The sequence below is a fragment of the Aspergillus wentii genome (genome assembly GCF_001890725.1).
Source record: "Aspergillus wentii DTO 134E9 unplaced genomic scaffold ASPWEscaffold_9, whole genome shotgun sequence".
Classification (NCBI taxonomy): domain Eukaryota; kingdom Fungi; phylum Ascomycota; class Eurotiomycetes; order Eurotiales; family Aspergillaceae; genus Aspergillus; species Aspergillus wentii.
The window spans coordinates 115,271-129,290 of record NW_024467840.1 but is presented as its reverse complement, the minus strand read 5'-3'; the positions used below and the strand labels follow the sequence as shown (position 1 = coordinate 129,290).

At 55.3% G+C, this 14,020-nt stretch overlaps 2 protein-coding genes across 2 annotated transcripts; one reads left to right on the top strand and one right to left on the bottom strand.

The window, feature by feature from the left end:
* Nucleotides 1-638: 638 nt before the first annotated feature.
* Nucleotides 639-4,878, top strand: ASPWEDRAFT_45686 (ABC transporter ATP-binding protein). The gene is made up of 4 exons (XM_040836599.1): nt 639-990; nt 1,058-1,183; nt 1,257-4,366; nt 4,446-4,878. The coding sequence occupies exons 1-4, from the start codon at nt 688-690 to the stop codon at nt 4,786-4,788; spliced, it is 3,882 nt and encodes a 1,293-aa protein (XP_040683780.1). The 5' UTR covers nt 639-687; the 3' UTR covers nt 4,789-4,878.
* Nucleotides 4,879-5,333: 455 nt separating this feature from the next.
* ASPWEDRAFT_164008 (reducing polyketide synthase sphB) lies at nt 5,334-13,829 on the bottom strand (the record flags this gene model as incomplete). The annotated part of the gene is made up of 15 exons (XM_040829867.1): nt 5,334-5,802; nt 5,867-6,081; nt 6,155-6,415; nt 6,474-6,951; nt 7,007-7,347; nt 7,399-7,473; nt 7,544-7,837; nt 7,887-11,020; nt 11,091-11,837; nt 12,054-12,345; nt 12,396-12,460; nt 12,510-12,740; nt 12,800-13,017; nt 13,074-13,123; nt 13,188-13,829. 15 exons carry the CDS (start codon nt 13,827-13,829, stop codon nt 5,358-5,360), a joined length of 7,488 nt encoding a protein of 2,495 aa, XP_040683779.1. The 3' UTR covers nt 5,334-5,357.
* Nucleotides 13,830-14,020: the final 191 nt, after the last annotated feature.

Below are 14,020 nucleotides of genomic sequence, written 5' to 3'. Positions count from 1 at the left end.
TGAAACCCGGCATGAGCTACGGTATAGCTACCCTCTTACCACATGCATGGGCATGCTTGTAGGATTGACTATCATCACACTGAGAAAAGCTTCTGCCTGGCTCGAGCCGAGGATCGCCTTGCCGGTTGGGGGCTGGTATATTTCGTATTGTCATGATACCCGTCGAGTATTTTTTCAAAAGCTTGTATGGTTCATCTCTGAAACGGGAGACCCACTTGATGGGAACCCAATCAAGCATTATCTCGTCACCCAATAGGATCTTAACGCTGATCATCCCCGAACGGCTCAGCGACCAGGATCAGTAGGCAGCCATTGTACGAGTCCATGATCATCCCGAAGTGTAGTCACAACCCCTTTTAGGTGGGTCAGCAGTAGCTCTCACTGTTGAAACGACAGATCGCCAAGCCGAATTCTTTCTCGGCTGATCCTGTCAGTTCCCCGCTACGCATCATGACAAATGTAATTGTGGCATAGGTCAGCACCTATGCCACTGCGCGTGGAACATGCCGGCACTATAGACCCGATGCTATGTTCGTATTCGCAACGTCCCTTTGGTGTCGAGTGCTATCTGTAAAGTAGGTCTCAGTTTGCGCAAGCTCATTAAACTTGGATGTGGAGGTAAACAACCCGCTTCGAGACCCCTGCCCCTCCAATCTCGACTTTGATTACATTGATAAACTCACTTTGATGGCCTTGCCCTGTTGTGGGTTTACCGCCCCCGGAACCCAACAGCCCAGGGAAGACGTCAAGACCAAAGCCATGAAAGGGAGAAAACCAGGGTACGAAAACAGCGAGAACGGCGAGGCCAAGGACCCTTTCTCCCATCTTCCTCCACCGGAAAGACAGATCCTACGGGATCAAGTCTACCTGGCCGAAAGCCAGACCGGATACTGGACGTTATTCCGCTACGCCACAAAATGGGATCTAGTCATCATGGTGATCAGTGGCAGCTGCGCAGTCGTAGCAGGCGTCGCCCTGCCCATGGTAGCGGTAAGCGTCTCCTTTGGCCATTCAACAGGGAGACATGCTGTCTGACCATCTTGGTTACCCCCGGCAGGTCCTCTTCGGCAGCATCACAAACACCTTCCGGGACTTTTACGTGGGCAGCCTGACACAAGCCGAGTTCAACCACAAACTGGGTTCCGTGGTGATTTACTATGTCTACTTGAGCATTGTGGAGTTTGTAAGCCATCGTCTCTAGCCAAGCTGCAAAGAGGAAAAACAAATCTAACCACGTTCTGTCATGTCGGTGGTAGTTCTCTTCCTACGCCCAGACCGTCGGCTTCCTGTACACGGGCGATCGCCTTACCACCAGAATCAGGACCAACTACCTGGCTGCCTGCCTGCGCCAGAATATGGGATTCTTCGACAAGACAGGCTCCGGCGAAATCACGACGCGAATCACCGCCGACACCAACTTGATCCAGAACGGCATCTCCGACAAGCTGGGCACTAGCCTGACCGCCATGGCGACGTTCGTCACGGCGTTGATGATCGGGTTTGTTTCCTTTTGGAAATTGGCCCTCATCATGATCGGCGGGGTGTTGGTGATCATCGGCATCATGGCGATCTGCGGCGTCTTGATTACGAGATATCAGAAGCAGGCCTTGCATGTGTATGCCGAGGGCGGAACCTTTGTGGAAGAGACCCTCGGTGCCATCCGTGCCGCAACGGCGTTCAATACGCAAGAGAAGCTGGCGCGGCACTACGATCGCTATCTGCACGCCGCCCAGCGGTGGGACCAACGGGCCAAGCTGATGGTTGCCCTGAGCATCGGGGCGATGTTTAGCACCATCTACCTCAACTACGCCCTTGCATTCTGGGTGGGAGGGAGATTTGTCGCCTCCGCCGAGACGACCGTCGGCCACGTCCTGACGATCTTGATGTCGACCATGACCGGAGCCTTTGCGCTGGGGAGTATTGCCCCCAACCTGCAGGCCTTCGCGACAGCCTCGTCGGCCGGGCTAAAAATCTTCAGCGTGATTGATCGATCGCCACCGGTCGATTCCGCCTCTGCCTCGGGACACACCCTGGATGACGTGCGCGGTGAGATTGAGTTTCGTGGCATCCGGCACATCTACCCCTCCAGGCCAGATGTTGTTGTTCTCCCCGACTTCAGTTTGACGGTCCCGGCTGGCAAAATGACGGCTCTGGTGGGCGCGTCGGGGTCCGGGAAGAGCACGATTGTCGGCTTGCTGGAGCGGTTCTATAATCCCGTGAGGGGACAGATCCTCCTCGATGGTGTCGACATTGCGGAATTGAACGTCGGATGGCTGCGCCGCCAGATCGCCCTGGTCAGCCAGGAACCGACTCTATTCGGCGGCACGGTGTATGAGAACATCCGCCTGGGCCTGGCTGGCACAGAATTGGAAACGGCGGACGAGGAGGAGGTGAGAAGACGGATCTATGATGCTGCGACCCTCGCCAACGCCCATGGCTTCATTGTACGGCTTCCCGAGGGCTATCAGACCAACGTGGGGGAACGGGGCTTTCTCCTGTCGGGGGGGCAGAAACAGAGAATTGCCATTGCTCGCGCCTTGATCAGCAACCCGAGGATTCTTCTGTTGGACGAGCCGACCTCTGCCCTCGACATGAAGTCTGAAGCCGCCGTCAGCAGAGCCTTGGACGCTGGCGCTGCGGGGAGAACCACGATTGTGATTGCGCACCGGCTGACCACTATCAAGAAGGCCGACAATATCGTACTCATGGACCGTGGGCGCATCGTGGAACAGGGCACGCACCAACGCCTGCTTCAAAACCCGGAGTCGATCTATCGCCGCATGTTCAACGCGCAAAGGATCTCCCGCACGGCCCGCCTCAGACTCAGCGTCTTCGACGACCCCTTCTGGCTGGAGCAGGCTGACGATGGCAAGGCCGAGCTGCAGTTGGGCGTCAAGGTCTTTGCATCTGCCGTGGCACCGGCTGTCAGTGACATTCAGCCGCCTTCGCCGTCGTACTCTATCTGGAGCCTAGGGAAAATGATCCTCGCCTTCAACCGCCGCGATTGGCAGCTGATGGTGCTGGGCCTGGGTGCCGCGGCGATGTGCGGGACAGGAAACCCCGTTCAGTCTGTCTTCTTCGCCAAGGAGGTTGTCAGCCTCGCGCAGCCTCCGTCCGAGGCCGCAGCCATCCGGTCCGACTCCCGGTTTTGGAGTCTGATGTACGTCTTGCTGGCCGGGACGCTGTTCGGGGCGTTTTGCGCCCAAGGGCTCGCCTTTGCCGTGTGCTCCGCCCGGCTCGTCCGCCGCGTGCGCGATCGGGCATTCCGGGCCTTGCTGCGGCAGGATCTTGAGTACTTCGACCGCGCCGACGTGGGCAGTCTCACCTCGTTGCTGTCCACCGAGGCGACCTTTGTCGCGGGATTGAGCGGAGCCACCCTCGGCACGATCCTCACGGTGAAGACCACGCTGCTCGCGGCCATTGTGGTTTCCTGTGCACTGGGGTGGAAGTTGGCCCTGGTGTGCACTGCCACCATGCCCGTCCTGTTGGCCTGTGGTTTTTTCCGGTTCGAGGTTCTTTTCAAACTACACAAGCGAGCCGCAAAGGCGTATGAAAGCTCCGCCGGCTATGCCTGTGAAGCCATTGCCGCCATCGAGACCGTTGCCTCTCTGACCTGCGAGAATGTGATCCTATCACAGTTCCAAGCCCAACTGGACGCACAGGGCCGTCGATCTGTCCGCCTGTACTACAGGTCCGCGGCGCTGTACGCCTTTTCCCAGGCCGCGGTGCTCCTGGTCATCGGTCTGGGCTTCTGGTATGGGGGCACCTTGATCGGCAAACGGGAGTACAGCCTGCTCCATTTTTTCATCTGCTTTTCCGCCATCATCTTTGGGACGCAGTCCGCCGGCAGTCTGTTCTCCTTTGCCCCCGATATGGGTAAAGCCAGGGCCGCTGCGGCTGTCCTCCGGCAGCTTTTCGATCGTGTCCCGTCGATTGACTCCTGGTCGACCGGGGGAGACCGGCTTCCCTCCGTCGAGGGCGAAATCGAGTTTCGCGACGTCCAGTTTGCCTATGCCACGCGGCCCAATCGCCAGGTACTGCGCGGGCTGAACCTCACGATCAAACCAGGCCAGTGGGTGGCGCTCGTTGGCTCATCGGGATCCGGGAAAAGCACGGTGGTGTCACTGCTGGAGCGCTTCTACGATCCGCAGTCGGGTGGGATCTATGTCGACGGGAGGGACATTCGATCTCTCAATGTCAGCAACTACAGGTTCTTTCTCACACTGGTTGGGCAGGAACCGACCATCTACAGCGGCAGCATCAGAGAGAATATTCTGCACGGCACGATGCGGACCGATGTGACCGAGGAGGAAATCCTGACGATCCTCCAGCAGGCCAATATCCACGACTTTATCATGTCTCTTCCGTAAGCCACCCATTGTCCGCTCCAATCTAATCACTATCCATTCTTGAGCTAACAAAGTTACCTCTTTTTTCCTGATTAGAGACGGACTAGACACCATTGTCGGAAGTCGAGGGAGCATGCTTTCCGGGGGTCAGAAACAGCGTGTAGCCATCGCACGCGCGCTCATTCGGGATCCTCGGATCCTGCTCTTCGATGAAGCCACGTCAGCCCTGGATCCAGAGTCAGAAGCAGCCGTTCAACGGGCGCTGGAGACGGCCATGAAAGGCAGAACGACGATCACCGTGGCCCATCGACTGAGCACCATCCGAAAAGCCGACACCATCTACGTCTTTCATGAAGGCCGGGTTGTGGAGACAGGAACGCATCAGGAGCTTATGGATCTGAGAGGGAGATATTTTGATCTTGTGTCGTCGCAAGATTGAGGGTTTCGATCTGTCCATGAAGTTGGTAGATACATATATATATGCACCTGTGGCCAAACTGCTCCACAGCCAAGTACGTAACAGTAACCCAAAAAATATATGTATATATTAATATATATATATGTGCATGGTATTTAGTTGATTGAAGCACATCGGCTAGCTTTCATGTATTTCTTTCCTTTTATAACAAGACAGATAGTAAACATCTGCTATATCCCCGGCCCAGCCTTTATCGCGTGCGGGGCGAAAGTTTTAGAGTTTTGGCGTAGAATCTTTGCGTAAACTTGATCAAACATAAACACTCGATTTCCGGTACAAAAATATAGATTCTATAAAGGTCATAGCCTGAACCACAGAGGACAATACACTGATAGTAATGGCTATGTGTTCTCCGCTATATTTATTTTCTTGCTCTCCCTCGTAAACTCAACTCGGATGGCGTAAGTCAACAAAATAAAATATGCATTGAATACCAAAGCTAATATCAAATCAATACACAACATACTAGTCAAACGAAAAACAACAGTATTGAAACAAGACCGCATGCCGCCAGCGTGTATCCAAGAGTCTTATGGGGCCTTCATGTTCAAGAACGATTCGCGCACATGTTCTTCGCCGCCCCCGAACTTCGAGAATAGACGTTGCGCAGCAGCCTCACCAAAGGCCTTCAAAGTGGGCAGGTCAAGAATCTCCAAGACAGTAATCTCCAGCCCCATCTTGTGTCGGCACCAGTTGCGCAGCTCGATCGCCACGAGCGAATCCACGCCCATACTGGAGATGGACCGGGAGATGTCGACTTCCTCCTCTGCGAGCAGCAGGAATCCATGCAGGGTCTTCCCCAACTCCGTCGCGAGAAAGTCGACACTGCTGGCTTCTTTGAGCATGGAAGGATTGGCCTCGGCTTCGGCGAGGAATTGCCGCAGTCCCACCCCCGTCGCACTGGAGCCAGTGGATTCTCCCACTTGCTCGATGTTGCGGTAGATTGCCATGCGCCGGTCGCGTTTCCAGATGCATCTATACGGTAGCCCAGGGGTTAGTTTGGAAGTACTGTGATGCCTTGGAGGTGGGGTTTGCTTACCGGTTGTTCGGGGCTTGGGATGGCACCGTCATCCGGAGACCAAGGCCGATTTGGCTCTCATTGACGAAACCATCGACAAACGGTATGGATGGTATGGGCGAGGAGGATAAGATGGCCACATGCAGAGAGTCAAGGAGGTCTCTCTCTTGCAGCACGTGCAGATTCGTGGCCTTGAATTGATCGAGAACCATTTTGTTCGTACTGACATAGCCAATCTAGCCGCGCGTGCCAGGTTAGTGGGTGACACAGGGCCTTAGAGCGATGGGGATCCAATGGGCGATGACTTACATCTTCGACGGGGCCAATATCGAGGACCGATGCCGGCAAACCGTGGGCATGGCGATACTGAACGAAGGCGTCCAGGAACGTGTTGGCGGAAGCGTAATTGGACTGTCCGCGTTGTCCAACCAGACCGGAGAATGAGCTGAACATCACCATAAAGTCCAATGGCATCGACTGGGTCGCGTTGTGAAGATTCCAGGTTCCGTCCACCTTGGGTTTGGTGGCCGCTTCCCAGTCGTTGATACCCATCTGGCCGAGTTTTCCATCCTGGTTCACACCAAGTCAGTTTCTCGTTGCGAACGGATAGAGAGTATTCGAAACCTACCCTTAGCACCATAGACATTTGCAGGATCCCTGCGACGGGCAGCCGGGCACCCTGAATCGCTCGCTCGACATCGCCGAGGACGGAGACACTGCCTGGGAATGCCTGGACAGAGCAGCCCTGAGCTTGCAGCTCTAAAAAGAACAGCTGGTCCTGGGTGGACTGGCCTGCTGAACGGGAGAGATAGACTAGATGCTCGGCCCCATTCTCAACGAGCCAAGTAGAGATAGCACGACCTAGGCCACCCAGGCCGCCGACAAGCAGGTAAGAAGCATCTGATCGCAAGGCTAGTTTGTTCTGCTTCCCCGTCGTGGGTAGAATCTCTGGGTCATCTGGCATGGTCACGACAATCTTGCCGATGTGAGACCCCTTCTGCATGAATCGGAACGCCTCTTGGATCCTGTCGGCAGGGAAGTACGTCACCGGGCTGATAGGGCGTATCGATCCCTGGGTGTAGTATCCAACGCATTCTTCCAAGATGCTTGGTGTTGTTAGCTGATGCGTAACGGGTAATAGGAGCTGAAGCGGATACTTACGCTTGAGTGATATCAGGTCTCTCGGCACAGATCTGAGCAAAGTCCACCCCGAAGAAGGCCCGGTTGGCTTCGAACATGTCCATATTCAGCCTGGCATGACCGATGAAGTCCCGTTTTCCGATCTCGACCATTGATCCGTACGCTGCGACGCACTTCCACGATGCGTGTAGTAGGTCTCCGGAAAGCGAGTTGAGGACCAGATCAACGCCGCGTCCGCTCGTGGCATGGAGAACATCGGGAAGAAAGGTGGCGTTGCGCGAGTTGAATATATGGCTGCGAGGGATGCCATACGTGTCCACCAGATGTTGGGCCTTGGCTTCCGTTCCCACCGTTGCGAAAATCTGGAGCATGTTAGTTCATCTGGCAAAGTCCGTGGATGATATGGAGCTCACCGTCGCGCCGATCATCTGGCAGATCTGAATTGCAGCAAGTCCAATACCACCACAAGCGGATTGGATCAGCACACTCTGAATCACAGACGGTTAGCAGGGGCATCGCAGAAGAGTCAGTAATCAACATCAATACGGGGAGAATTACCTGTCCCCTTCGCAGTCTGCCCAGGTGGATGACACTGTGAACCACAGTGCTATAGACACAGGGCATGGTCGCCGCCTCCTCGAACGACAGGTCTGCTGGGATTCTGGCACACAGTGATGCGCGGGTGACGAGTGATGTCGCGTAAGACCCCCCGGCAAAGACCATCACTCTGTCTCCCACGGAGACGTTCTCCACGCCGGGCCCGATCTGGCGGACGATGCCGGCACACTCGCAGCCCAGGCCGTTGCCCTCACTGGGGTGGCCGTCAACAATGCCCTGAGCAATCAGAACATCCTGTACACAGGTTAGGTGTTTGCACTATACAACGAGGGAGGACGCATACCTTGAAGTTCATGCCCACTGCACGAACCTCAATCTCCACTTGACCCTCAATCAGGACACGCGTGGGTTGCTGGACCCATCCGAGGGTCCCCAGAAAGCCTCGCTTGCCGATCTCCAGTCTCTTTGGTAGCGCGCAACTCGGCCTGGTGCGAGACAGCGTGTCGCTCACGGAGAACCAATGGAACCGGCCAATGTGAATCTTGCCGTTGTCGAGGACCCATTCATAGTCAGGATCGTAGTCCTCGGAATTTCCACGGCGCTGGAATTTATGCAACACCTGGGCGACTGCCGCGCTGGCTTCGCGCCCAAGGCTGTCCAGCTCCAGGGTGGCCATATCGACCGCGAGCTCGTTCCGAACGGTGCGGGCAAGACCCAGCGACTGGGCCCATCTGGGGTCCTTGCAGTTCATCTGTCCCGCTCGGGTGAGCCACAGGATACCAGAGTCAGTGTCAACCGCATGGAGAAACCGGACCAGGTCCTGGAACTCTTTCTCGGATATGTTCTCTAGGAATGGTTCTGGCATGTCGAGCAGACACACAATGTCCTGTCCCGGCTTCGGTGGCTCATCCAATGTCGACCGTTCGACGGCGTAACCCACCTCTCGCAGCTGATCCTCCACCTCATCGACGAAGAGAGGTTGATGGGTATTGTTGCAGAGTAGGGAGATCGTTCTCGAGGATTTACTCTCCCCGACAGGCTTGGGAGATGCAACAATGAGAGCGTTGGCCTGGTATGGAGCCACATCGTCATACACGACCGTTGCCTCCCCAAATCCCACCGCTTCCATCTCCCGCACCCATCTCTCGGGAGAGACATATGGCTCCCACACACGGCCGTCATCCTGACCGAGCCACCAGCCAGAGAGCGTACCCATGATATAGTTCAACCAATTGGCAGTGGAGCACAGTTCATCCAGGAAGAGACAGCCATCCGGTTGGAGAAGCTTCTTAACATTGGCCAGTGTCTCACCAAGCTGTGGGGTGGCATGGAGGACATTTGTCGCAATGATAATATCGTAGGAGCCCAGCTCGAATCCTTGCTCGGCGGGGTCCTTGGTGATATCCAACACGGAATATTCGACGTTGGCGTGGTTGGCAAATCGATTCTTCGCTTCAATAAAGAAGCCCGCGGAGATGTCGGTGTACGAATACAGGACATACATGCGCTCTCCGTGAGAGCTCAAGTGGTCGAGCACTTTGGCCGTGGTGCCACCCGTACCAGCACCGATTTCCAGAATCCGCAGCCAGGGTTTGGCATGGCAGTGAGCATGGAAAAAGTCTGCGTGTTGCCATCGGTCTCCCATATCATACACCTGGGCGAGGATATTATCTGCCAGCAACAGTTCCAGGGGATCAGCGGTTCCCTGGAAGATCTCCTTGTTGGCGTCAAAGATCCTCCGAACCGCAATGGCAGCTGCCCCGGCTGGGGTGGACACGATTTGCTCCGTGAGCCGTTCTATTTCAGCCACCCGCGCTACCGAATCCATGGCGACAATCGCCTGTGGCCCCTCGACTAGCACATTATATCCTTCCGCTGCACGAGATGCTTCATGCTCCAACCAGGACTGGTACTTGGTGAGGTGACCCGCTGGGGTCTGGAGAGACCTCAGCTGGTGGCTGCTCTCAATCATGCACATTAGCGCCAATCTCTCGACGGGGAGATACCACTGGCGTTGGCTTCCCGCGTTGGCCGGCCGAATGAGGTCAGCAGGGTCAAGGAAGTCAATATCTGGCTTCCAGTGAAGGTGGCACGCTGCATGGGGGTCTGCACCGCGCAGGACGCCACTATCTTCCAGCGGATGCAGCTTGAGCCCTGTGATCTCAAGCACCACCTTTCCACCCGACGATGCAAGTCCATTGCCTATAATCAAGCCCCGGGGAGTAGCAGATGCCTTGACGGCCAAGTCTATCTTGCCCTCGGGTCGCGCGATATAAAGGTGGTCGATAGCACTGGGCACAGAAAGCAGGGTGAGGTTGCGCGACTGGCCACATGCGGCTGCTGCGCTGAATAGCTGGATGCATATGTCAATAGTGGACGGGTGCAAGGCGTGAATGCCTTCGTTGGCGTCCACTTCATTGCACACGGAAGCATTTGCGACCATCTCGTTCGTGCCCGTGGAGATCTCATCCAAACCCTGGAATCGGGGCCCGTAGTTCAGTCCAACATTTCGCATGGTCTGATACCATTTCGCGGACGAGACGGGCCTGGGCAGTGCTTGATATGCGGGGGCCTGCAATTCGTGATCCGCCCCGGGTCGGACCTGCCCCGAGCAGTGCTTGGTCCAGGACGTGCCGTTGTACGACGAGATGTAGAATTCGTGCCACACCGAGTCGAGGGAGTCGGTCAGACGGAGTGGCCTCAGCGAGGTGATGATTTCGGTGGCTTGCGACTCGCTGATCACCATGGCTGAAGCGATGATTACCTCGCGACACGTAAAGTCCTCCGCCCCCGTTAACTGCCGAATCGCCTCACCCGCCATGGCAATGTACCCTGCACCGGGGAAGATGATGTCGCTGGAGATCTGGTGGTCTCGCACCCAGGGACATTCTTCCGTCCGCAGCATATTTCGCCAGGTCGGCTCCAGCCCCGAGCCGTCCGTGATGCGGCTGCCGAGAATCTCGTGGTGGGGGAATTGGCGCAGACGCCAGTCCTTGGAAATGCGGCTTTCGTCCCAGTACTCGGCTTCGTGGTGCCACGGGTATGGCTGCAGATTGGTGAGAACGTTGCCTGGCGCCATGGCGTGGAAGTCAATGGCGATCCCTCGCATAAACAGTTGTCCGACACATTGCAAGATGCTCGTGGTGCTCCTGACGTTCCGAACTAATGCAGAGCAGGACATCGAGTTCGAGGCATTGCACGCTTTGAAGATCTGACGCAGAGGGCCCAGGAGGGCGGCGTGCGGACCAATTTCAACAAAGACCTGGTCCCCGGCGCTGCCCTCCAGAAGAGCGCTGACGGCCGTGGAGAACCGCACGGGCGATTCCAGGTTGGCACGCCAGTACGCAGGGCCCAAGAATCCTGCCTGGTCCACCAGCTCCCCCGTGACGCTGGAATAGAATTTGATCTCGGGTTTCCTCGCGTCGATCAAGTGGTCGATCGACGCCTGATATTCCCCGCCAATCTCCTGCATATGGTCTGCGGTATGTCGCGGTCAGCACGGTCAGGTTTATATCAGTGAGAGTCAACTAAATGGCGAGTGACTCACGAGAATGATACGCCATTTCAACCTTCAACGCTCTAGCAAACGTGCCTGGCCGCTCTTGTTTGATGTGCTCGAGGACCGTCTCCAACGGTTCCACATCGCCGGACAGGGTCACACTGCTGGGACTGTTCTCGCAGGCCACCACCACCCCGTCCACCAGGAAGGGCATCACGTCCTCCTTCCCAAGGCCAACGGCAGCCATTCCACCCCGCTTGGTCTGCAACCGGGTATTCAGCCCGCGGTAAAAGGCAGCAATGATCGCCTCCTCTTGGGTGATGGCATGTGCGGCGAATGCAGCCGCAATCTCTCCACTAGAGTGGCCGACCACAGCGTGCGGAGTGATTCCCCACGACTGGAAAAGGTTCACAATGGCAATCTGCAGGGCCGTACAGAGAGGCTGTGCGAATTCCGCCTTTCCAAAATTGATGGTCCTCTTTTCACCCTCGGCTCCAGAGTCGTTGGCTAGAAGCTCCGTTTCCATGGACCATGACGGGCCATCTGGAAGTCGCTGTAGGGTCTGGTCGAGTTGCCGGATGGTCTCTAGAGCAAGGGGATAATTAGTTAGTAGCTCCCTGCCCATTCCAACCCACTGAGCCCCTTGGCCCGTGAACACAAAGTTCACGGTCTGTTCACCGTTGCGTTTCACTCCCAGGGGTGCCTCAGTGGTGCTGTCACCGGTAACCATGAATGTTCGGAAGGGCAAATGCTCTCGACGCGCACCAAGAGTGTACGCAAGATCGGCGATGGCATCTGGATTCCTTTTGAGGTATTCCGTCGAGTTCGCAACCAGTTGCTTCAAGGAGTTGGCATGGTTTGCCGAGAAAACGAGAAGCTGTTCTGTTTTCGATGCTGCCACTAGCTGTTTGTTCCCAACGCCATGCGACGCAGCCGAATCCAGAATGACCTACTTGGCGTTAGCAGTCGTGACATACAAAATGCGTAAATGGCACAGTTGTTTCGCAGCACTTACCGTCGCATTAGCTCCACCCAGGCCGAAGGAATTGACACAGACTCTTTCGGCACTGTATTCAGGCCATGAAATGGGTTCCAATGGCACCTTGAGCTTATCGAACGGAACTGAGCGAGCGATCCTATCAGCACACGCAATCACGGCAGGTTCCATGGGGGGCATACGTTTGGGGTTAGGAGTTTGAAAGTTGATATTCGGGGGAATGGTCTTGTGTTGCAACGCAAGCACTCCTTTAATGACTCCCGTGACGCCAGATGCACCCTCAGAGTGGCCAACATTTGGTTTACACTGTGAGGTATCAGCTCTATTGCCGAACACGCTTTCCACTAAAGCCTTACCGAACCAATGTATATTCCTCGTTCTCCAAAAACATTCGCGACGGCCTGTGCCTCCAACGGATCCCCTATGGACAGAGTTAGCACAGTCAAACTGGTAACCAGAGATCTTCGCACCGATTGAGGTGCCTGTGCCGTGGCATTCAACAAATCCCACTTTCGAGTAATCATCGAGGCCGGCCGCGGTATAGGCTGCTCGCATCAAGGCTTCGTGGCTTTCACTGCTGGGATGCGAGATGCCCGGCGTTCGGCCATCACAGTTGCTGGCCGTAGCCCGAATCACTGCTTGAATAGGGTTTCCATCTCTGACTGCGTCACTGAGTCGTTTAATGTATAAGGCATTGATGGCTTGAGCAACCTGTTAGCCGGATATCTGAATCGAAATTGAACAGCCGGGGAATAAAAACCTTCTCCGCGAGCATAGCCATTAGCTCGCGCATCGAATGATTTACAGGCCGCGTCTGGCGAGAGGACGCCTTGCTCAGACATGGCGATGGTCATCGTGGGTGACATGATCAAGTTGGTACCCGCCACGATGGCCCCATTGCACTCGCTATTCGCAATTGCTTTACACGCCATATGCAGGCAGATGAGCGACGAGGAACAGCCGGTCTTAATAGTCACACTAAGTTACGAAACCATTAGTATAAGTGGTCATCTCATCTTGGTAGTAGCGCATACCTGGGGCCTTTCATGTCGTATTCATAAGAGATACGGTTGGCTAATAGGAACTGTGGGCAACGATCATGTTAGCTTAGATGCCCAACACCGAATAGGATAGCAGGGAGAGCGTACATCGCCATATCCCGTGACACGGTACATGCCCGCATCCTGGCTATCCTTCAGGTGAATATCCTGCCAGTCCTCTCCGAACACACCAACATAGCATCCAATGCCTTGCCCTCGCCAGTGCATCTCCCCAGCGTTCTCAAAGGCTTCTCGGCTGACCTCCAGAAGCAACCTTGCCTGCGGATCAAGCTTTTCAGTCTCGGACCGCGTCATTGAGAAAAAGGATGTGTCAAGGTGTTTAAGATTGTCTTGCAGGAAATTCCCATACTGCGTACGGACGGTCCCCGGCTTTCCGCTTTCGTCGTAAAACGCATCCACATTGTAGCGGTCTTCAGGAACGCGTATACGCCCATCCCGCTTCTCCATTAATAAGTCCCAGAAACCAGAGCCGTCTTTGACGCCGCCAGGAAGGCGCATGGCCATACCCACAATGGCAATGGATTCGGCAACAGCATCATGGGGAACTATACCTTCGTCGTTTGTAAGGCCTTTGCTAGTCCCATCTCCATGACTAACTCCATTAGTGTGGTTGGCCCCATTGGTCAGGCTATGTGTGTGATTACTAGCATCGGTAAGGACATCCTGTTTATTGACATCCCCAAGGCTGTCGATTGAGCTGTACCCGCTAGCACTGTCGTTGATCGTCATGGTGAGGTAACTGATCTGATGAATATAATATGCACAAGTTGGAATGAGTAGCAAAAAGAAACAAACCCAGAAAATTGTAACATGAAAAGAAAACTTGCGAATTGAAGTGATTCTCCGTTCCCTGCGGACTGTTTTATGTCCTCATACTTCCTGGCCTCGTATAGTATTCAGGGGGTTTCAGACCCTCGTGG